Here is a 25,578-nt window from a genome sequence, read left to right as displayed (position 1 = left end):
AGTCCAAAGGAAATGTGCTATGGATGAATTGGTCGAGGATATTTGCCTACACTTTTCCACTTCTCCCACTACTTCCATATGTGGTCAGGAAACTATGGCAAACTTCCCTCATCACGATTCTGATGGCTCCTACATGGGCAAGACAGCCCTAGTTCACAACCCTCCTGGAGCTCTCTTAACTACCCTCATCAGAAGCTCCCCTACAGGCCGGACTTTCTCAAGCACACCAGGAAACTCTAAGGCATCCCAATATAAAGCAACTCAAACTACCGATTTGGCTCCTGAAATCCTATAGTTTGGGTATCTCAATTTACCCCCTTAGTATATCAATATCCTCAGGGAAGCTCGACACCCCACCACTAGAGCTTGTTATTCAGCAAAGTGGAAAAGAATTTGTACATTACTGCATTCCCAAACACATCATTCCTCTAATACCACAGGTGCAAGACATTGTCTGTTACCCTTTCCCTTTGCAATGCTTAGACCAAGCTTACACATCAATTTTCTTGCATTCAGATCCAGTAGCAGCATATCTACAAAACAGGGAACACTCCTCACTCCATGTAATTATAGCTTTCATGGAGGGACTCAAAAAAGTCATCCCTCCCAGACTTTCTCCAGTTCCATCCTGGAATATTAATATAGTTCTCACAAGATTAATTGGCCACCTTTCAAAACCCTTAATTCTTGTCCTTTGCAATTTCTGTCCTGGAAAGTGGCTTACAAACATAATATGTCAAAGCCAAAAGACAGCTTATAACACCTACATGGCCCACATTCTACCACGAAAAATGCAGCCAGTATGACTTTTTTAGGGAACATTCCACTTGCGGACATTTGTAAGGCTCCTACTTGGTCAACACTTCACCACACACTTTTACTTAACACTACTCTGTGGACATTCTAGCAAAACAGCAAGTCTAAGTAGGGCAAGCTGTTCTACGTCCATTTTTCCAATGTTCTGCAACATCCCTTGGCTAAGCACACCCTTACAGAGGACACTACTTTCTAGTCTATGCATATCATGTGTATCTACAGCTCTTCATGCTATGAACGGGGTATGTTGCTTACTCTGTATACACCTGTTTGTGGCATGTAGTGCTGTAGATTCACATATGCCACCCACCTCGCCGGAAGCCCTTGGTTGTTACAGATAACACCTCTACTATATTTCTATTACATGAACGACTCTATATTTCCATTTACTCTTTATCCTGTACCTGTTGGAGGGGGAAAAAAGTCTGAAGATGGAGCCGATGCTCATGGGCAATCCTGCTGAAGGGAGGAGACACCACACCTCATGACTCGAAAGACAGTCTTCAAACAAAAACAAGTTGTACATATCTGAGCCCAACACTAGATGGCAGGAGTATGCATAGCATGTGAATCTACAGCACTACATGCCACAAACAGATGCATATAGAGTAAGTTACACATTCTTTTCTCGGCATAGTAGAAATAAATAAAATAAAAAATAGTATTTGCAGGGTAATCCATTCCACCTCTGAAGAGTTCTCTACCATGGAGCCCTTTCTACAGTGGGAATGGGTTCCATGATTTCTCAAGGAATTAAAGGAAACCACGCTCCAGGTACAGCTTTCTGTGCAGATTCCAATCCGAATTTATGAATTCCAAAAATTGCACTTGGTCGTAGATTTAAAAATCATGGTGTAGTTTTATTACTTGTTTTTTAATGAATCTGCCTCCTAAATTAAATGTGAACTGTACTACTAGCTTAAATAATACCTTAATGTGAATACATTTTAAATTGTGATCAGCTGTAACACACTAGAACAGAAAAAGCAGAGAGAGAAATATTTTGTTACAACATATCATTTTTTGTGTAGCTGTAATAAAACATACCAACAACTTGTTTAGAAATATGTTTTTTTTACTTGTTTAATGTTTTATTTAATAATATGAGTGTGAATTGCAGTACTAAAATTGTGTCCGAAAGTTTACTAGTACAGCTCCCAACAGCTTCTGCAGAAAGTATCAGAACACTGTTTATATTCTGTTCTTGGCACTGCTTTTGCAACCTCTGAAGTAAGGTGTCGTAAAAGCAGTAGCAGGTTCGCAAGGGGCAAAACAGTGGTTACCCATAAATGACATTCATGAATATCATAAGTGACCTCAAAAATTGGAAAAAAACGTGTATTTCTTTAAGGTGTAGGAGTGTCACCTTAGTACATCTGATTATATCTCTGCATTATAAATTATTTATTAAAAGTGAGGGTATTTAAACATAACTGAGAAACTATCCTACCCTGCCCTCATAACAATGCTATAAGTGAACTAAGAGACATATCAGTTGTACCCTATATGTGGCCTAGATTTCGATTTAAGCAAAATAATAAGATATTAAATAAAGCACAAGAGAAGTTTTAGTATGGCACACCTCCTGTATTCATGCATTTGAAGGTGCTCTCATATATGATAATGAACAAAAATGATTCTCAGTGAAATAAAGTATTTGCCTATGGTCAGACTGTTTGGTCAAACACGTAAGCTAGGATTGATCCCAGATTTTCCACTTTCACACTGTGCCGTTCTGCCACTAGATGGGGTATCTCTTTGTGGCATCAAATGATAATGCTTTATTCTTAGTCCTTGGAGGATATTAGAGCTTGGGTGACTGTAGAAACCACATTTTGTGTGAATTTTACATAGTGCGAACTTTTCCTCTTGACATAGGAGCACTTTACAATAAACACACTTTACGTTAATCGTTGTATTTGGCACAATGAGCTTTACTGGGATTCACAAGATGCTGGGCCAAGGGTGCGATTCAAACCTGGTTCTCCATCTCTGGTGGTCGGTAGCTCATGACACTAGGCTACATAGGCTCCTGTGAAAGCTCAGCTCGTTTTCATTGCAAGGTTCCCAGAGGACCTCAAGCAGAGCCAGACAGGCATCTGGTTCCCTCCTGGTTCTAGATTTCAGTGGCTCACCCTGTGCCAATTATAGGGCCTCCTATTTAAAACACCTTTAAATATATCACCCATTTTCAGCTAATTCAAGCCTTCATGATGCTAAACAGAATTGAATTTATGCCAAACTATCAGAAGAGAGGCACATAAAAACCGATAAATGCTTAAGCTTGTTGGTGTCCACCAGTCAAATAGTACTAAAAGATAGCGTGTACAAACTTTGATAAAACCATTAAGGAAATGTCTCTTTTAGCATGATCACACCCAAAATTGTGTACTGAAGCTGCTGTTTTTTTACTCTGAGAGTGTACTGAGGCCTGCTAACCAGACCTCAGTGCCAGTACCCTGACCCTTAAAAGTATATGTTTGATTGGCTTATACCCAACTGGTGCAACTTTACTTACTTATAAGTCCCCAGTTTATGGTACCCAGGGCCTGTAAGTTAATGTGTCCCACCAGGGTTGCAGCCTGATCTTGATTTGTAGCTTTAGATCTTTGGAGCTCCAGATTTCTTTAGCTGAATGAAGGCATCCCGTGCTTTGCCGATTCTTGCCTTGACATCTGTGCCTGTGCTGTCCTGCTTGTCTATGACACTGCCCAGATAGGTGAAGGCCTCAACCTCTTCCAATGCATTGCCTACAAGAGTGACTACAGTTGGGCTGGCCTTGTTAGCCTTCATTATCTTGGGTTTTCTCCTGTGAATGTTGAGGCCAAGTTGTACTGATGTGGCTGCCACCTTGTCGGCCTTCTCTTGCATCTGCATATGGTTATGGGAGAGTAAGGGCAGGTCGTCTACCCAGTTCAGGTCTTGAGCCGCACCCAAAGTGTACACTGGATCCCATTTCTTCAAATTGCTTTGAATGTATTCCTGATCCAGTCTATAGCCAGCAGGGAGAGAAAAAGCGAGAACAAACAACCTGGCAGACTCCGGCCCCCACTTGTAAGGCTTCAGTGAGTTTTCCTCCGTGGACTATTTTGCAGGTCATTCCCTCATAAGAAATCCTGATGATTCTTATGAGTTTATCTGGCACACTGTAGTGGCAGAGAAGTTTCCAAAGTGTCTCTGTCCACGCTGTTGAATGCCTTCTCATAGTCAATGAAGTTGACACAGAGGGGGACTTCCATTCCATTGACTGCTCAATGATTATGTGAAGTGTTTCAATATGGTGTGTACAAGACCTATCTTTGCGGAAGCCAGTTTGCTGATCCCACAACTGAGCGTCAACTTGTTCCTTCATTCTGTTCCTGGTGACTCTGTTGAACACTTTGCCTGGGGTTGATAGAAGAGTTTTCCCTCTGTAGTTTGCGCAGTTACTCAGGTCCCCTTACTTAGGGATCTTGATGAGTTCTTCCTCCTTCCAGGTGACAACACCCTTTCCTCTTCCCACATCCTTCCAAACATGGAGTCGAGCATGTCTACTAATGTTTCATTGTCTGCCGTCAGTGCCTTTGCAGGAATGCTGTCAGATCATGTTGCCTTCCCATTTCTCATATGTTTGATGGCTTAACTTATTTCTTCCTTGGTTGGTCTGCTACTGTCGATTGGCAAGTCCTTGCCAGCTAGCTGTATGTCTGGTGGATACTGCGGCACAAGCTTGTTCAGCAGTCCTTCAAAATGCTCCACCCATCTTCGTTGTTGGCCTTCATTAACCCATGTTTGTCTTCCCAGGTTTGTCTTTAACAGGTCTTTTTGGCCTGCTGTATCTGTTAGAGAGTTTTCTTGTTATGCTATCAAATTCTTTCAAGTTTACATGGCTTGCTGCTTCCTCGGCTTCTGCAGCAAGACCATTGATGAATATTTGCTTGTCTGCTATTAAGCTCCTCTTTGCTTCCTTGTTGGTATTGGTGTATTCTCCTTGAGTCTTTGATTTTCTGCTCTTGTGCCGGTGGTGTTGATTACAGATTTCTTTTCCTTTCGCACTTGAATTTTGTGGAGTGTTTCGGTGAAGATACATTCTTTCTTTATGACGGTGTTTCTTGGCATCTCGTACCTCCTGGCAGGTTGATGCCAGTGTTTCTTTGATCTTCTCCCTCTGACTTTCTAATGGGTCTCTGTCGGCCTCTAGTTTTTGCAGCACTTGAAACTTGTTCATTAGAGTGACTGAGTATTCCCTCCATTTCTGTGCATCAGGCTTTTTAACACCAACGAAAAATCGGTCCATCTGTATTGAGGAGAAACTTGGAGGACAACAGTGACCACCCTCAACAAATTCCAGATCTTCATTAACATTTGCCTGGGGAAAATTCTTCAAATCTGCTGGCCATACACCATCAGCAACAATGACCTGTGGTAGCAGACTTTCCTAATCCCTGCTCATGAAGAAATCCTAAAAAGACGCTGGGGCTGGGTAGGTGTCACCCTCTGCAAACCAGCATCCAACACCACCAGTCAAGGCCTCAAAGGAAAAGAGGAAGGCCAAGAAACACCTGGCGTCAGGGCCCAAGGCTGACTGCAAGGAGATGAAATCAGATTAAAAGAAAACCCCAGGACAGAGGTGGCTGGAGAGTCCTGGTTGTTGGCCTATGCCCCAGGAGGTGGAGTAGGCATAAGTAAGTACCAGGGTTGCAGCACTTATCGTGTCACCCTCAATAGGACAGTGTGAAAACATGTCTCCCAACCTGCCACTGCAGACTGGCAGAGCAGTTTTAAACTTCTAACTTGACATTTAAACTAATGGCACAGCCCATGCCTCCCTTTTTAAATATATAACAGATTTACAGTAAGTCCTTAATGATAGCTTTCAATAGTATTGCTATGCTGAAAATCAGCACTACAACCAGAAAAATATCCTGTACTCCTTGTTACACAACTGAGCCAAAGCAAAAAAAAAATAAAGCGGCCTTTCTAAATATCATCACAATATGAATGTAGCACTAAAGTTGCCACATCGCTAAGCAAATTGAACACGCAGGAAATTCACCAACAGTGCTTTTTAAAGCTCATAATGATATTACTAATCCCCACACCCGTGCTCCACCTACTCATGGCTCACAAGAATTGTTTGATTCCCTCTCAGACTTCTTCGAGTCCAAAGTAAAACAGATATACCAGAAGTTTTCTGTTCGCCAAGACCAGTGTGAAGCTGTGTAAATGTTAACTCACACCTGTCCTACTGTGACGACAGGTTAGGAAATATTGCAATGCTCTGCAAGTGGTACAAAATACAGCAGCTAGGCTGGTCTGTAACCTCCCTCAGGGCACTGATTCTACACCACTGCTGAAATGACCACACTGGTTGCCAGTAACGCAAAGAAGCATCTTTAAAATAAATTTGCTGTCTGACACACATTACCTTGGCGGACAAAAGTCTGAGCTACCTGAAGCAGGAACTCAGACGCTACTCTCCAGCTAGGAACTTAAGATCTATGGACGAAGCTATGCTGACTGTACCTCTTATTCAAATGGCCCAGATGTGGAGGCAGAGCTTTTTCCTATCTGGCCCCTGTATACTGGATTGATTTAAATCTTCATCTACGTCTTTGCACGGAACATAACAATTTCAGAAAAATGCTTAAGAAAATTTTGTTTTGATGGTGCTCTTGTTTTAGGCCTGAGACTGCACTAGTGCCGAGATACCCCTCATATGGTGATTTGCGCGCTATATCAAATTGAATGATTAATATTAATATTAATAATAATATGTGTCACTCCTACAGCAGGCTTGTCGAGTCCTAAGGAAGAGTGATATATATTAAAAAGTGGAACATGTATTTTTATGTCTTAGCAGTAAAAACCTGAATTTTTCTTTTTTTAACTGCGGAAAAGCTAGTAGCCCTATTGGGGAGTACAGGGTATCACTCTGAGAAAGTTGTGCTAACGTCTGAATGGGACTACTAAAGTTGGTACTTCAAGGTATCGAGACAATCATCACATTAAACCCAAATTGATGCCCAGGTTGAATTTAATATATTGTTTGAGTAAATGCAGCTTTTACAAAATTGCCACTCTGTTGTCCAAGTTTTCCAGTGGCTAGTTGCAGATGTTGGCCACCAGACAGTCTAATGCCCTTCTGGGGAGAGGTGTGAATGACCCCCAAGAGAGGGAACTGTAGATGACTGCAGTTGAAAGAGATGTTACCTCTTCCTGGCAGGAAGCAACACAGAGTGTGATCCCAAAAGGCACGCTTTAAAATTGGAAGCTGCTTTTGTGGGGCAGATGGTGGGTACACAGGAGAGGGACTGCACTTTTATTCAGGTAGACAGGTTGGCATCAGGGACAGAGAGGGGAGACCAGTTGCCAAACAGTTTTTTCTGTGGGTGTGTAGTCCCAGGGTAGCCACACTTCTAGAGTGGGTTACCAAAATCCATAACCCAAGGAGGGGTTCTGCCATCTTGGAAGTGGGCAAATGCAAAAACAACAGTTGGTGCACAGAATGCAGAACAATGTCATACATTCACCCCAGTACAGAGATCTGGGCCGAAATCCTTCGTTTTTTTGCACTCCACACCACCCCAGTTCAGACATGGTCATATGCAAATCAGCCTTGACCCTGTGCCTCATGGGAACAGTCCAGCCCGAACTGCCAAACCATGTCTTTCCTGGACCGGAATCAAGCATCCTAGGACCGGTTTCTGGCTATCAGCCGTCTTCAGCCAGGATAGCTTGACTCCAGTGGTGTGGAGAGCATGGGACTCACGTCTGAGCATACCCATCCCACTCGGGGTGACAAATGCAAAAACAACAGTTGATGGACAGAATGCAGAACAATGTCATACATTCACTCCAGTACAGAGATCTGGGCCGAAATCCATCGTTTTTTTGCACTCCACACCACCCCAGTTCAGACATGGTCATATGCAAATCAGCCTTGACCCTGTGCCTTTTGTACTGCTTTATTCGCCAAAAGTTGGCAGGGTATGCTCAGACGTGAGTCCCTTGCTCACTTTGCCACTGGATTCAAGCAAGCCTGGCTGAAGACGGCTGGAATGCCAGAAACCAGTCCTAGGAAGCTTGTTTCCGGTCCAGGGAAGGCATGGCTTGGCAGTTCGGGCTGGACTGTTCCCATGAGGCACAGGGTCAGACTGATTTGCATATGGCCATGTCTGAACTGGGGTGGCAGAATGGACTAAAGAACGGTGATGGATTAAACCAAGATCTGTTGACTGGGTGTGAGTGTTTGATTGGTTCAGATGCTCCGTCCATCACCACCCCTTTTGTACTATCTTGGAAGTGGGCAGCATAGGGAACTTTGGGATAGCTAGATGGCGCAGATAGCAGGAAATGCCTATCAGGTGGTAAAGGTCCTAGAAGCCCATTTGCTAGTAACCAGTGCATCCCCTGAGGGCACTCTCTGGGCATAAATATGGCACCCCGGGTACCCAGACCTCAGATCACATCTGGACTGGAGAGAGGACCAACGAAGGACTACTCTGCTGACCACTGGGACAGGCAAGAGAAACTGCACCAACTGCTGAACTGCACCTGTTGATCCTTGGGCAAGCAAAGAGAGGACTGTGCCTGTGGTGGGAAACAACCATTACAATGCAGTCATTACAACGCACTACCTTTACAGCACAGTCATTACAACGCAACATCCTTTACATCGCATGCCATTGCAGCACAGCCATTACAATGCATTATAAGGTAAGTAATGGGAAATAGTCATTTTTACCCCTACACTATCCATCACTTACCCTACTGCTGCACTCACTGGAATGGGAATAGTAATGTTTACCCCTACACTATCCAACACTTACCCTACTGTTGCACTCATTGGAGTGGGAATAGTCATTTTTACCCCTACACTATCCAACACTTACCCTACTGTTGCACTCACTGGAGTGGGATAAGTAAGTTTTACCCCTACACTATCCAACATTCTCTCTACTGTTGCCCTGAAAGGATTATGCGTTGTAATGGTATCCGTTGTAATGGTATGCGTTGTAATGGAATGCGTTGTAAGTGTAGTTTCTAAAAACTACATTGTAAAGGCATGCGTTGTAAAAGCTTGCGTTGTAATGTGTCCTGTTCGCCTGCGGTACCTGGCTCATGGAAAAGTTGCTCCTGAGCCCCAGACAGAAGAGGTGAGCTCCAAGAGTCATTTGGGTGACTTCCTGTTACAGCACCAGGGCCACAAGAGCTGGAGAAACTCGTCTTGGCTAGCCAGTAGCCACATCGCCTGATTGCCACTGACCACCAATTTGTAATCAGGGAGACCAAGTCCTGAGGCTCAACAGTTGCACCTCAGTCTGCTGGGCCTGAGAGACCTGTCGGAGTACAGTTTGGTCACCCAATACGGGCACTAGACTTCACCAAAGGGAGCCACTGGTTTTGCTGTGACCAGTAGTCATGTTGCAACTGGACTTTTGCTGAGCGAAAGGGGATATCGAGTGACGCTGTCCCCTGTGGCCAAAGTTTCCGCACCTGGACCGTGAATCAAGGAGTAGGTGCAGGAACCCCCCTCCGACACAGTATTCTCAACATACAGCATTTTAAGCATCCTGTATCCACTGAATTAGGACTACTCCGTTAAAGTGTATGGTGGTTCACCCATAGAGCTTGGAACTGGAGTAGAGACTGCTTTGGTGATAAGGTAACTGTCCTACTACTACTTACTTAGCCCCTTTGACCTCCTCCCTGCCTGAGTTGGTCACCCAAAGCAGGCCGTAATTGCCACACACAGATTGTAAAACTTTTTCAAAGTTTTCAAAGTTTCCAAACTTTCCGCTTAAGAATGCTTTTTGGAATTCTCTGTATAAAGCTGTGATTTACTTAAAAATCGATGTCACTAGACCCCTGGTGCCTAAACATTAATACAAACAAGATCTTTTTATATAAATTGGTGTAGAATTTATTTTGTGTTGCATGAGATAGATGCACAAAGCGCTTGAAATTATTGCTTTACTTACCAAATATTCTTATTCACAAATAAAACCCCACAACTCACAACTGGCGTTCTCACTGCACCAGGAAACATCAAATCACTGCTCTGCAGATTTTCACCATTCCATCAGATGAAATCTGATATCCTTTCCCATAATGTAATTCCCAGGTTTTGTCCCTTCTCGCCTGTTTTTTGTGTACACTTCTCTGACTAGATAGTGACCTCTGGCCCTGCTGATTAATAGTAATCAGAGGGGGCAGGAGACAAGGGAAGGACAAAAGCGGTAATAAGTCCGGTACAGCAAGAGTGGTGAAGCAATCGGAGAAGGGAACTAGTGACAGAAATTAGTTTCTAGATGGGTAAAGTAGAGTGCGGCATATGGTAACAAGGGAAAGCTGTGGTAGCCTGAAAAAAGATAGAGAGGAGTTGAAAAAAAAGAATTAAATCGAAGTAGCAACAGAGATGTAAATATAAAATGTAACTAAGATGGAGAGTGCAGGAGAGAGGGAGAAAGAAATGTGGGGCACCTGAAGGGGTCCGGTTGCGTTGACTCCCTTGGGAATAACGTCTCCTCAACGCACTCTATGAAAATTCTTAGTGGTTTTCTTCAAATGAGAGTCAACAATATTTCTTTCAGTTCTGTTTTTCTTTTATTCTGATTATTGATATTTCATGTTATTGTCTTCATAACATCATAGTTTTCATTTAATGTCTGCCCAATGCATTTCGGGCGACTGCCCTTCTTCAGGGGACTATTACCAGTCCGAACGACTGAACGGAGAACCTTCCGGCACATCACTCTGGTAACCGACGTTTGTGAAAAATATTCATGTACGAAGCTTGTACATTAAGGACTCAGAATTAAGGACTCAGAATCAAGTTCCCTGAAGAAGGGCAGTTGCCCGAAATGCATTGGGCAGACATTAAATGAAAACTATGATGTTATGAAGACAATAACATGAAATATCAATAATCAGAATAAAAGAAAAATGGAACTGAAAGAAATATTGTTGACTCTCATTTGAAGAAAACCACTAAGAATTTTCATGGAGTGCGCTGAGGATACGTTATTCCCAAGGGAGTCAACGCAACCGAATCCTTGTATCCCCAGCACAGGGGGGTTCACCTCAAGCGCACCACCTACCGCAGGACCTTAAAAATTGAAAACCTGAGTGCGATTTCCAATACCCGCTTATTGTACCTGAAGGGGTGACAGTAAAGGTAAATAGAGCTGAGGGAGAGTGGGTAGAGGGGTAGAGATTTAGAGATGGGCATAGAAAGTGGTTGAGAGTGATGAGGCTATAGGAGATAGGAAGAAAAAGGTGCGATACAGAGAGATGTATTAAAAGAGAAGTGAGTTAGATAGAAGAGAGAGAGAGGAGAGATAAGATATAGGGAGCCACAGTTATTGGCAAAAAGAAAGCTAAAGAGAGAGAGAGGTGAGTTAAAATAGGTGAGGTGAAGTAGAGGGAAATTAGTCAGGCTAGGAAGAGAAAGAGCAGCAGAAGATGGAGAGAGAAGTAGTTAGAGCGGTTGGTACAGAAGTGAGACAAAGAGAATGATTGTGATTTAGTTATTGGGGTAAAGAATAAAATTATGTTATTCAGATTTGTAGAGCGGTCTATAATCCGAGAGGGTATCTTTGCGATGAGAAACAACAAAGTAGAGAGATTAAGAGAGAAACAAAGTAAAGAAAGGTGTGAGGTGAAGGCGCAAGGTAGACTAAGGTAAGATTAAGTTAGATGGAGGTAGAAATGTACAGAAAGGTGTAAAGAGGTTTGAGGAAGGTAGAGGAAGAGAGGTGATGGATAAGAAAAAGAGAGGTAGACTCATGAAATTAATTCTTGGAAACCTTTAATGTGCAGTAATTCATTATATTCTCAGTTGATATAGTGATAAACAAAAGTGAAAGTGCAGATATATAGATAACATGATACACTTATTTACAGATAAGGATGGCGCTCAGTTTAAACACAAGCTTGCAAATCCAGTGCATGCCTTGTTCCTTGTAAGTGTGATTTATGTAAAGGGCAATCCTTAAGACTCTCTCTCTTGCCATGCGTATCTCTTTCACCTCTGGCCTTGGGAATATGGCTCCAGCTCACTTTCAATGGACAGTTTACTAACTGTTTGGATGTTATCTGAGCCTGGTCCCATAACCACGTGTACCGGAACTACCTCATTGGTTGGGTGCATCCAAAACACTATTGAGGTTTATTAGAGTGATCATACATACTTTCCTTTTGTTTATAATTATATTAACTGGGGAGAATATAATTATTTATTTGCACATGAAAGGTATCTGATAATTCCTATCATGGATGTATAATTGTGATTTACACATGTTAGAGTGATACTAGATATCAAACTAGAAAAGAGTCCCACAGAACCATTTGTCTACATTGACTCATTGCGATACCATGGTTCTGCTTATGGGTATATAGGGTTTGGTCCTGTTTTGTATATTCTCCATATTAAGTTGCATTATAGACTGGGATGAGGGGACACTGCCACCATTACTGGGGATGAGCGGAAGGCATGGGGTATACCCGTTGTCTTCTCTGCCAGTCGACAACTTAAAATGTAGACTACCGCCAGTATGTTCTCAGATTGTTGAGGAAATAGGTGCACCAGAAAAACACAATCAGGGCAGTGTGCCACAGGGTTTTCCAAACCATGCAAAGGACGTTGCCCTGATAACAGCTATTCTTTTAGAGGCAGCATGGCTTTCATGAATGCTAGGTATTTGCTACAGAGTGATTACCACTGCTTTGAGGAGCCTATCTTTGGAATCGTATAGATACAGATTGTGGGTTCACATCTCAGCAGTGCCTCCACATGTCAGCCTTTGTAAACCCACTACCACTCAGCTTATATTCACCATGTTTCAAGGAAGATTCGGGGGTGATCTTGTGCACGTTTGCAGTTCATTATCCCTACGTCTGTTGTCCTCGTCTTAGTCATTGCTTTTGAGGTGAGTTTAAACTATTGGCGTTGTAAATGACAATGCCTTTTCTTTATCTGTTTTGATAATTAACACATAAATAGCTCAAACTCTTGTAAATGCAAGACCTATTTCATTTCAAAGAAGCGGGCGCTTTTGTCCTTGGCTGCTTGTAAAGTGAAAGTGTGCATGGCGCCCTGAATATTGCAGGAAAGCATGTCGTGCCTGCAGTAGGAGAAACTCATTAAAGTATATAGTATTTACAGACTAAATAAGACATAAAGTGTAACAACAGAAGTAAAAGGGCCAGTCCTCTTGGGAGGTTAAAAATGAAGCCAGGGTGGTACTAAGAAGGGACTAACAAGCTTATTAACAAATCAGAAGTCAGCATTTACAAAGGACAATGATACAAGCCAATGGAAAATATGGGTGGAGAGTGGGCGGAGCTTCAAGTTCATACTCTAATACAGCATGCCTCGCAGAGCAGCGCATGCGCTGCCCAGGCTCGGCCTAAAAAGAACAGGAAGTAAAATGGTGAAACTTCGCCCACGCAATTTGGATGTTATTAGGTTAAGCCTACCCGTAATATTTCCTGCAAATACCATGCCCCTGAATACTGGTATATAGAGTGGGTGGGTTGTAATGACTGTGACGAGGACCAGTAGACTAAGGATAATGAAGATTACCAGTAGATAACTGGGGCAATAACTCAACTTCCTTCATCTTCAACCCTGTCATTACCTTTGAGTTATACCAAAGCTTTACTGCCCTGAAAAAATTCTCAACTCACTTTACAATGTACGTGTGATGATCTTAATATGGCAGGGTGTGAACCTACAGATCATCTATAGGTCTCTGTAGTAAATTCTTAACCCACTGACCTCTAATAATAAATGCATGTGGAGTTTTAATGCTAAGAGCTAACAATAAAAGACGTACGAAAGCAGTCCATAATACGTATGAGCAAATTTATATCTAGGTCACTAGATAAAATGCTTCCTGGTGAATTCTTCCATATACCGCCATATACTGGAAAATTAAACCATTCCGTAAAATTCATAGTGGTGTGACATCATCCTGTATGTTAATTAGTGGTCCCATTTTTTGGGGGGACCTGTGCCCTGTCAAACCCCATCTGTACAGCTCCATATCACTGTTCACTGTAACACCAAAACCCTGTCTTGGTTTACGGGTGTGCCCTTGCTGTGTTTGTCCCAGGCCTTAGGAGAAATACAAGGGAGTACAGGCAGTACGTAGATAATGATGAAGCCAGAAATTAGGAAGAATGGACAATGAAAGGAGTAAGAGAGAGGATGAAAGTGGAGTGTGGGCCTACGGGTCAGAGAGAATGAAAGAGGGATGGATGCAGGAAGAACAGAAAGAGTTCGAAAGAGCGGCATGGGGCAGAGAAGGAGCAGTGCCTGCTGAAAAAGAGGAGGAGTGCAAAGAAGCAGAGGGTACACAGATAAATGGAAGGCAAGAGCAGGTTCAGGACTGACAGAAGAAAGAAGGAGCTCAGACCGAGAGAGTGGCACAGAATGGAGACGGCGCAGTGCCTGGTGCGAGAGAGGAGGCTTGGAGGGAAGGAAGAGGCGCTGGAAGAGATGGATGGCAGGAGTAGGTTAAGGATTGACAGCAGCGACGAGAAAGTGATGTCCATGGCCTTCTGCCGGCACAAGCGGCTCCATTAGATTAATTAAGTTTTCTTCCGCAGCCTCCATTAGCCAAGATCGGGTTCTGCTGCAGCTCTTCGAGTCTGAAGTGAAGGTCGAAGGGACTGGATGTGCTGACGCATAGAGGCAGGAGACGTGCTCGGGCATCAAGGAAGGATAGAAAGAGTCTGAGGTAGAGAGAGAGGACGACGAAGAGAAGGAGGGAGTCAAAATTAGTGGTTGGTTGGAGCTCCTGAGTGCAGAGTGCTGGGAAAAGAGCATTTTCACAGCCACTGTGGTACCATTTTCTTATTCAGTGGGAATCCAGGAAGCCTGGGGAGGACCTCACCCTGCTCCACCCCCTCCATCTCACTCCCTTCATCAGGGCAAGCAGCTCCTCAAGTGCCTGGTGTACTAGAGAGGGTCATTTTAGGAAACTCACCTCTGCCTTATAAGAATGAGCTTTCATTGGAATACTTCTAGCATTACCATGCAGCCCTTCCTGTAGGAGATTGGAACCAGCATTATGGTCTGACCTAACAGACATAGGAAGTAAGCACGTTTGCCTTGCCCACTTATTCAGACCATCTGTTGTTGCTGATCTTACTTCAGAAACAATATCGATTTAAGAAAGGAGCAAACCATGTAATGTAGCTGCAAGGGAGAGAGCAATCGGGTACAAATCCTGGGTCCTAGAGTTGAAATCATCCAATCTTCAGATCCCATGGTTTGCACTGGAGCTGATATGGTAAATTTCTGTCTTTGAGGACCTCAGTATTGTGATGCATGGAGAGTGTTTAAGCAAATCACGAACCTGCTAGTTATATTGGGTCAACAGGAGGAACATATGAGGTCAAAACATGAACAGTTATTCTTGTCGTTGACTTTCCGCCAATGCATATTCATTGGGCATTGGGGATGTCATTGCTTTTATTAGTGTGGTCCAATTAGAGAACATAAGGTTTTTCCCAGCGCTACAAGGTGTGAATGTGCTCTAGAGAGGGAGAAAGAAGGAGGCACAACATTGACTTGCCCTACACCTCAATTGGCCATATAAGAAACTCTGAATGAGATCAAGGGTAACCGCAACCAATACGAGGCATATTCAATGAGTGTATAAGAAGAAGAGCAGCAAATATCTCCTGGAATGTTTGCGACATTATACTATACACTGTGACCGCTTAATGCTTCTGTTGGGGCTGGAGTGTTTATTTGTGCTGTTATCAGACTCCTCCCATGCATCAGACAGACCACGCCTCTATTGTAGTGCATGGTGTATGTCAGGAAATTTAACGTATTCCTTTCTTAATTTCTTCAAAGCCCTTGAATACGCTTGCAGTCCACACACTGTGCTAATCGTGCAACAGACTGTTATGCTAATTGATGAATACCTGCACACCAGGCTTCTTTTTTCGTTTTAAAATATGCATTAGTCATATATTCTGTTACGTGCAAACATCTAAATGACAGCATCTGCCTCTTGGGAGTTGTCACCTGTTGCTACGTAACCATTGACAGTGTGCACAAAATAATTTAAAGGTATTAAAAAAAAAAAAAGAGTATTTTGTTGGATTTTATCCATTTCCTGCTCATTATCAGTCACAGAACTATGTGTCCCACATGTATGATCTCAATGGCTATAATGAAGAGTATCGATAAGAATAATAATATCAAGATCACTTGAGGGGAAAAAAAGAAATACATGGTTTATTAAAAATGCATGCAGAAAGGAAGATATTTTATCAGCAGAATAAGGCCAAGACTTCCTTGTCAGCGGCAAATTGACAAATATGACAGAAATAGGATCCCTGCTAGTACAGGTGGATGACTTATGGCCCTCTATGTACTTGTGACTAGTCATCTGATGTAATACCACAGAATACTCCTTTAGTCGCACAACATTTTCTTGCCTATGATCATTGTACCCTCCCTCCAAACACTCCTTGCATGAGTAGGTTCTGGCAGTGATGAGATACGAGACCGCACAATATTTCTTTTTTGTTCATTCATTCCAGTATTGCTTTGATTTCTTGTCAATCAATAACTTGTTGCCAAACTTTATCCCAGAAGTGGCTCACCGGGACAGGTGCATTTTCAAAGGTTATTTGAGTTCATGTTCAGTGGCAGAAGTGAGGTTAGCCCAGGACACAGAGGTTCTGGCATTCTCTCAGCTTGGGTTCTATTTTGAGGTGCTGCTTTCTAGCTGCACTACCTCAGGTGGCTGTGTTACTCATTCTTGCCCCATCGCCATATACAACTCCTCTAACAAGCCACCTGTTGTTTACTTACCTAGGCCGAGTGGCGAGAGGAAGTGAAACTGCACTTTGAGAAGATCAAGTCAGAAGGGACGTGCCTTCACCGCCTGGAGGAAGAGCTGATCAACCGGCGGCGGGAGGAACTGAGGTGAGGCAATCAAGAACCCTCTTGAGAATGCAGCAGGATTGTCCCTTGTTCTAATAGTTCACTGTTCCCTGGGCAAGGAGGAATAAAGAGAGCAGAATCCTAATCCCATCAGGTGCTATATGTACCCCCCAATCCCTTCCCAGACCGCTGACTCCGGGGAAAAGGAGCCATTCCAAAATTAAGAAGTCTGTGGCGCTTGAGAACCAAACATCCAGGGGCGGGAGGAAGTAGCCAACACTTTTGAAATCTAGCAGATGATCTTACCCATGTGTGCTCCCCGTCCACCTTCAGCAATGGCACAGGAGGAGGAGGCGGTAAATGCAAGAGTTTTTTCATATCAGACCAGCATAGAAGGAAGTGCCAATCTCTTTTTAATGCAGTACACTTGATCCGCAAGTCTCCCCACCCTAGTATAGGAGGATGAGGAAAAATGCTGCTCGTATGATGCTAGGTTAGGAGAAAATGCCATGTCCTTCCCAAATTCAATAGACTGTTACTATCACTTGCCATCCACTTTCTTGGGTACAAGAGACAAGGCCGCCACCAGAACCCAGGGACCAAGATCATCACAATGCATTTCCCTACTGTACGCAGGAAGAAAAGTCAAGCCCCAAAACCGTCATCAGCACCCTGTATCCATAATGGTAAGAAAGGGAGGCTTGCTCCCATTTAAACTCAGTAGACACTAGCTGTCACAAATGTCTGACTTTTCCCAGATACCAGAATAGTTGACAAGTCCCATTGACGAAATAAGGTCATATCCTAATCAACCTCCCGCAGGTGTTAGAAGAGAAGCACAGCTCTCCTCCCAATTCTCGCATGGTAAAACAGTTAACTACCAAAGCTCTACTCAAACAAATTAGAAAGCGGCGATAAGCCCCACTCCTAATATACCAACCCATCTGTTACGTATAGGATTACGTGACAAACTAAGTATTATTGCCATCCAAGGTGTCTTGCTTTACATAGTCCTGCATGTGGTTTCTGTTCACTGAATGTCTCCCCTTTGCTAAATCTTGTAATGATTGCACACATTTTGGTATCTCCTATCCACTTCTTTGAGTGAATGTGTATTTTCTTGTGCTCTTTCTCCAGTCCAGCTTGTAATGATGTAGTCCATCTTGCTGTTCTCTCATTTTGCCCTGTAAGTGTTTCTCTTCTTCGGGGTCTCACCTCTTTCTATACTGCAATGGGTTCTACATGTCCGTGCCTCCCATCACACTCTTGTCCACAATTTCCTAAAATGCAGTGTGTTCCCTCCCTCGGCCCTTTGGGGACAAAGGACTGTTTTCTTCTAGCATTTGTGAAAGATGTTCTGCATTGATCATTGGCCGAGGAGACTCCACAAGTCTCAAAAACCAAGATACCCTCACATATCCACACTTTGAATTTATTTATTTATTTAGAAAGTTTTATAGAGCACAAACAAGATCCTTGCGGATATCAGAGCTCTTTACAGTAAGTACAGTTCTACATACATCAATTAAATGCAAGCCAAACATGTATAAATAACATCTTATAAAAAAAAAAGTAGTAAGGTACAACACAGAACTATCCCGTTGAGTTAGGTTAAAGGGTAGATATAATGTCTAGGATGCCTAGATGGTTTCTTGTCATTATAAGGATTAGTAGTGAAGGTACGTTTGGTCTCGAAATTTCTTTGGACCATGCTCAGGTGAATTACACAGAGTTTTGAAAAATTTCCATTGGGTGGTTAGTTACCTAGCCACTCAGGACACGTGTGTGCAGACTTTAGGAACACCCTATAAAATGCACCAATCGAAATAGCGAGACGACATGACCATACTTAGTAGGGATTAGAGACTGTGTTAGTACGTACTGGTCTTCATGCAATGCAAACCTAGCCTGGGAGTAATTGGAGGACCGTATACGGGAGGGGTGGGGCGGTATTGGGAGACGACACAGGCTCGTGTAGTGTAAATCTAGTGGGGAGCTATATCTGAATTCCATTACATTTCCCTTATATAAAAGAGCAAATCACATATTTTTAGGCACAGTGACAATAAATTAATGATCCGTGAACCCAAGCCACCAGGTTCCAAAGTCTGCACTCTGTGATCGGTTCATATGTCCTTGCCGCCAGCCTTAATCCGGCTCTGAGGTTTTAGTATCCAGACCACAGAGATAAAAGGTTTGTGGAATGCCTTATTCCTGCTCCTTAACTGGCCCTTACATGCTAAGGGTTTGGGAAAGTGCTTTTGCAGGGATCTGGTTTTCAGTAACAGGACTGAATTGAGATTACTCAGGAAGGCCATGGAGCTAAAGTCTTGGAACCCAGGCCATCTTGATTGCACACAGAAAAGTTTGCCAAAGTCATAATCTGATGCTCTGATTTTAGCGTTGCTGCTGTCCCTTGCCATAGTCATGAGTACTGTCAGAACAGCCTATTACAGCACCCTGACTTTAGAATCTATCCGTACCAACAAAGCCTTTAGGAAATTATTTTAGTACCCTACGTGACCTGGGTATAGTGAAGGATTTTAGAATTGGCTAGTGTGGCGCCCTAGTGTTACTGCCCAGGCGGATAAGGCCAATATTGAGTATGTTTGGAAAAGGAATCCTCGGTTTAGATTCAAGGTTGATCAGCTGTACCAAAGAAAACCTATCCAACCACAAACCCCTGCTTTTAGTATCCGTACCATACTCTCAAATTATCTGGGTACGTCCCTTGTTTTATTTTATTATTGGTGCTGATTAGATGGAAAACAAATGAAGTGTCCAAACTGTGATCTAATTTTCTTCTGGTGGGTCTTGTATAACAGGGCTTTTCGGTGTTTGTTCATGTCAGCAGATCCAGGGCAGAATGTAAGGATTGTTGGTTGAGTGAAATGTACATACAATAAATCTCAATAGGAAACATTTACTCAATCTTTGGTTATCCTGGAGATGTAACACCAATTCAGGCCACCGTAAACAACACTGAACTGGCATGTACCCTTTAAAAAAACTTGTACAATGGTATCTTATTTTGGCTCCTCTCTCAAACTAATGGGCTATCTTTAATGACTTTTTATAGTGAAAACCATGTTCTAGAAATGGTCCTGTCCTAGCACAGCTAGAAAAGTGTCATAGATAGGGTGATCTCCCTTGTTGAGCCAGCGTTGCTTCTATTCTCATCTGCTACATTTAGGTGGCAACATCACGGCTCACTAATAACTGAGGTTGGTTGCGTCTTATGCAGATGCAGTGGGACCTACTAGATAGGCTTCGGTGCTCATTACGGGGTATAATCGGGCTATTTTGTATTGAGTCTGCCATCTCTTTCAATTGCACTAATGGGCTCTAAATGGTGGAATTGTGCTCTGAGGGTAAATCAGTGTTTACTAGAGTACTTAGAAGCACTAATTCAGTCTTTCTCATGACATATTGTCATGTATATCTTCTGCTATTGGTGAAAATGCATTGAAAATAATTGACTACATGATCGGGACGTGCTCCATTCTAGTGGGAGTCTACTGAGAATGACCAGTATAAGTAAGTGTATGTCCAGTTATATTCATTAGATTTTGTATTTTGCTAAATTCTTGCCTGCTGAAAACAGAAAGTTGTTTGAGATAACTTTGAATTAATTACCTCTGGATAAGCCTTTGGTTTGCAGACACTGCCATTTCAACTATGAAACGCAGAGTGATTGAAATGAGATACTCACGTTTTGAGTCTGAATCTGTAATAGGGGAAATTTCTAAGACCAGATCTCTTTGCTGATAGAGATCCTGGTTTCCAAGACTAGATGGCTCAGAAACTCAATGAAGGTTTTAGCTCCTTCAGAGGCTAACAATTATTATTTTCTATTTTAAGAGAAGATCTTCCTATTTTCTGAAACATTTCTAGACTGCCTTTTCAATTGAAGTATCTTGGTAGTCCAGGAACTCTTGGAAAACAGAATCTTCGTCTTCAGGACTGGCTCACTTTTAGTTGTTTGTTACAAAAAGGTGGCATCAGTCACCTAAAAGCAAGGTGTAATGTCATTCCAATGGTGCACATTCCTCAATATTAACTCACACTTGCCCATGGTGGGGAAGGACTGGTCTTTTTAATTGCAACTCAAAACATCTTTCAAGATGGATATGTTTCAGAGATCGTGGAAAGGTCTATGCCCTTAATTTACTGTGACCACCTCCAAATTCTCTCATAAAAAAGATTCTATCCTCACCACCATATTCTGCATTCTGTGGGAATAAAGATTGTATTTGGGTGACAAACAAAAAAGACTTTCCCAGTCTTTCTTTCTATCACATTTATTTTAGACTTCACAAAACAAAGATCAACAGGTTATAATCAAACAACGATGTCTAAATGTTTCAAAAACATGTGAAAATAAAATATTCAAGTCTGCAGTCTAAGGACATATTTTTCATACTTTTCAGAGTATGACAAAAGGAAATTGTTCACATTCTAAATTAATAATGCAACCTTTTAGGTTTTAATAACACATTGTCATAGGACATTTCTGTGGTTTGACAATGGTAAAGGTCTTTCCTTTGGTCTGACCAAATAAATAGCAGGAGTTTTGAAGTAAGCTCTTGCATTCCCACATGACAGTACTTGAACAAGTCACAATCTTTAGAACTAATGTGCCCTGGGGCATACAGTAATAAGTATAAAGAACAGGGGCAGCCCAAAAAGAACACCTGGAAATTGGGGCACATATACACAAGGAACAACAGAGAGTGGAAGAAGCGATTTGAAAGTACAATTTATGAATATCATTTAATAGTGAAGAATACGGTAACACCAGGTAGACTTGCATACAAGATTGCATAAAAGATTGCATTAAAGTTCTTTAAGGTTCAACAATAACTGGAATCATAAAAAGTGCTCTGTGCTCTGGTGATAACATGGTGAATTGCAATAAAGCAGTGCAGTGGTGTGTGTATAATGCAAGAATGCAAAGGAACAACAATGTAATGTACAAAATGAGTACAGTTCAAGGGCCTTGAAAATTTGGACAGTAGTACAGATCCTTTATCTTTAGTCTGCATTGCTGTGAGGATTGATGGCGTTTTGACCCGATAGACATTAAGGGTCATCATCGGGACTATATATAGATGCAAAGCAAGAGCACATCACCTACAAGACAGAGCACTGGGAACAGGTATTAACAGTACAGTCAAAATTAATGGAGGTGTTCCAAAAGGGGGACCAAAAATTTGAATAGGATACTCACTAGATAGGATCTATAGTGAATGTAAAAAGGTTTTTTGAAAACAGATCAAAGTCAGAGTCAAAGTCAAAGTCAAGGTCTCTGCACTCTGTCTGCACCTATACTCTGTTAGTTTTATACTAATATTTGTATTTGTATTGTTTATGTATCTTCGTGTGATTAAGTGACCGCCCTACATTGCAGTTTTATACCTCTACTAGTATTCTATACACTCGGCGTAAACTGCACCCATTTCACTTTTCCCTCACCGGCTCTGCACCAATCGCTACCTCATGCTGCACCTGCACCTATCTCACCTTTATCCCTATCATTCACTGTTCGCCACCTCATTTATTTGGTTCTTCGATGTCAGCTACTTCACGATGTCGCACTGATTATTTCTACCTCATTCACTTCGGTTAGCCATGTAAGCTGCACCCAGCCAATTTCTACACCTAGACTACACCGCTGCTACTTCTTACATTCTGATGTGTAAATTTGATTCCACCTAACCGGTTCTACCTCTCATTTTTTGTACATGGTGTAAGCTGACTGCTACCTCGCATATAGGATACATTATGTAAGCTGCACCTTCGCACTGTTTGTTCCTGGATGCACTGACTTCTACCTCTTATACTTTTGGTCACTCACTAGTCTCACTCCTTTGCCCTCTAACCAACGGCTGTCAGTTTTTACTGACTTCCTATCTCCTACACCCAACATCACAGCCTTTCTAAAATGGAGCTCAACGGCAAGCACACTTTTAGAATTAACTACCCTTCCACCCTCACCAAAAAAGCCACTAAACGTTTTAAACATAACTTCTTGAGGTCGCACCCTGAAACACCCTTTGCCGACACCTACTTCTCACCGGGCAATGGAGCCCTGAATACTGATATCATCTTCCACACCTCACGCAGAGCCCAATGGAGAAAAGCGTTCCTAACCCTACTCACCGTCTCCACCACCAGGAAAACAACTCCTGGCCTAACTCTCTCTATCACACCTTCCCACCTCTTCCCTGGCAGGACTACCATTACTATCTACAATAACGGGATTGTCCTAATTCAATCCACGGACAAGAACCTGGAACTACTAGACAACCTGTTCCCCAAGTTCAAAGAGCACCTCTCCAAGCTGCGGACCCCCACCCAGATCTCCACCAGCACTATCACCCCTGACGTCGCAGCTCCCACCTACAACACCTCTACCCCCAGCACCCCAACAAATGGCCTACCTGCTGTTAACGCCCCACACTCCCCAAGGACAGGCACAAATGTCGCCACCTCTTATACTAGCCGCCCCTCTAACATGATCCCTTTTACCCTCACTCATACCCCCCATCCCTCTCCCCCCTGACATAACAACCCCCACCCGCATCACGCCACCTGAACACACCACCGCTCGGAGTTTTTCCACCCCCCCTCCCATCCCCCCCACGGCAGACCCCTCTCCCACCCCAGCTCCCTCCCCACTCTCACCCACGACACTTTCACACCTGACAGAACAACTCTCACCCACAACACGCCACCATCTGATCACACCACCATTCGGAGTTTATCCACCCCCCCTTCCATCCCCCCCACGGCGGACACCTCTCCCTCCCCAGCTCCCTCCCCACTCCAAACCACGACACTCTCACCCTCCCAACAAAACTTACAGAACATACCGCCTCCCCTACCTTAGCATCCCCCTCTCTCCCACCTCCTATTCTCAGCCCTCACTACCCTCCTGTCTCCCCCACTGTCTTCAGCCTTCACTCACTCTTCTACTCACCAGCACCGTCTCCCACTGACGGCACTACCTATGCCTCCCACCCACCGCCTTCACCGCCTACTTCACCCACACCCCCCGCCCACAAACACGCCCACTCTTTGAATGCCATCCCACTCATTAGCACCGCAGAACCTTCCAACAACGCTAGTATATCCCCCCCCTCGATACCCTGCCCGTTTTCCAGCTCACTACTCAACCAGTCATCAATCGCTCTCACCACCAACCCCATCCCCAATCCACCTCCTGACCTGACTTTATCCACCCTCCAACAAGTCAAAGAGGATATTTTACAGATCAAAAAAGATGTACACGCAATCAAAGACCTTCTCTCCCCACAGCCCAGTCTACCCCCCACCATCCCTCTACCCTACAAACGACGCACCCTCCCTACATGCCCTCGCCCCCAACGACACCCGCGCTGGCCGACTATCCCCGTTCGCAATAACTCCCACCGCCCCCGTCGTGTCCTCAATCCATTGTCGGACCGCGACCTATGCTCTCTCCTACGCTCTTATGGCCCAGGTCCGGTAAAACACATACCCAACACACACATCCCCATACCCACAATTCTTACAAACCCTCTGAGGCTCCCAACACTCAACAACAGAGGTTCCGTCCCTAACAACCTCAGAAAAGTTCCCCTCACTCTAGAAAGCTCGACCACCCTTCTCTCTCCCAAACTCAAATGCATCCTACTCAACTGCAGATCGGCCCAGAGACACTCATCCGACATCGCTGATCTCGTCTCAGCTAGGGATCTGGACCTAGCCATTCTAACGGAAACGTGGCTTACTGAAGCCTCTACCCCGATTATGGACATACTAGTCCCCCCCAATTATCACATCATTAGGCTGGACAGGTCTCCTGGCAAGACGGGCGGGGGAATTGCATGCATTTTTAGGAGCAACCTCTCCGTCACTAAAGTCACCTCCCCCTCCCTCTCCTCCTGTGAACTCCTCTGCCTCGACATCACCAGCGAGGGCAAACAAGTTTGTGCTCTACATCTCATCTATCACCCGCCTGGTGACAATCTCATATTCACCCAACAACTTATGGACATGATCACTTCCAATGCCGGTCGGCAGACCACCCAAGTCTACCTAGGTGACTTCAATCTCCACTGGAACGATCAGAAAGACACAGTGGTGAATATGCGATAGACCAACACACGACAAAGGCTCGATACTCGATCTCATCATTGCCAAAGAGAACTCTACACAACTGGAGGCGATTCTACCCTGCGACTGGTCAGATCACCACATTATCACCTTCTTTATCAATGAGAAAGTTAAACCTAACCCGGCTCAACCAATCAAATCCAAAACATGGAAAAGGGACATGAAGAATCTTAACCCCTCTACCCTGCCTCCCCACATCGGCAATCTCCTCCTTCCCCCTTCAGGTGCCTCGGATGTTCAATCACTGACCGACCACTACCTTGACTCTATGAATACAATAGTCAATGAAGTCGCCCCACTAAAACTGAAGAGAGTCTCCACCAAAATTTCTAACCCCTGGTATGATGATAGACTCAATGACGACAGGCGTACTATGCGAATGGCAGAGCGCACCTGGAGATCGGACCCTTCAGCACTGCACCTCAAAAGGCTTAAGAACAAGAGAAATGCCTACTTCAGGAAAATAAAGCGCACAAAGTCAGACTTCTTTAGCCGCCAGTTGGACCAAGCAAAAAACAGGCCAAGAAAGCTGTTCGAACTAATAAAGACCCAAACAAAGACACAACCCTTACAATCAAACAGCAAAACAAGCGACACCCCACACTGTGAAGCCTTCTCTGCTTTCTTTAAGCTAAAGACTGACAACATAAGAAATGACCTCATCATGGATGTAAGCCGATTCCCCAACCACACCAGAATGGCTAACA

The 25,578-nt window shown here is 43.6% G+C and overlaps 1 protein-coding gene across 3 annotated transcripts in view; it reads left to right on the top strand.

Moving 5' to 3' along the window:
* MAP3K12 (mitogen-activated protein kinase kinase kinase 12) overlaps positions 1 to 25,578 on the top strand; it is a 375,162-nt gene that overhangs the window by 246,035 nt on the left and 103,549 nt on the right. For all 3 annotated transcript variants that reach the window (XM_078687858.1, XM_078687866.1, XM_078687850.1), the window contains exon 8: positions 16,644 to 16,753. In XM_078687858.1, coding sequence (XP_078543984.1) covers positions 16,644 to 16,753 — 110 coding nt within the window. The remainder of the gene's footprint in view (positions 1 to 16,643; positions 16,754 to 25,578) is intronic.

This window comes from Lissotriton helveticus, chromosome 1_1 (assembly GCF_964261635.1).
Source record: "Lissotriton helveticus chromosome 1_1, aLisHel1.1, whole genome shotgun sequence".
NCBI lineage: Eukaryota > Metazoa > Chordata > Amphibia > Caudata > Salamandridae > Lissotriton > Lissotriton helveticus.
Note: the sequence above shows the minus strand (reverse complement) of the source record. Positions and strands in the feature narration are given on the sequence as shown.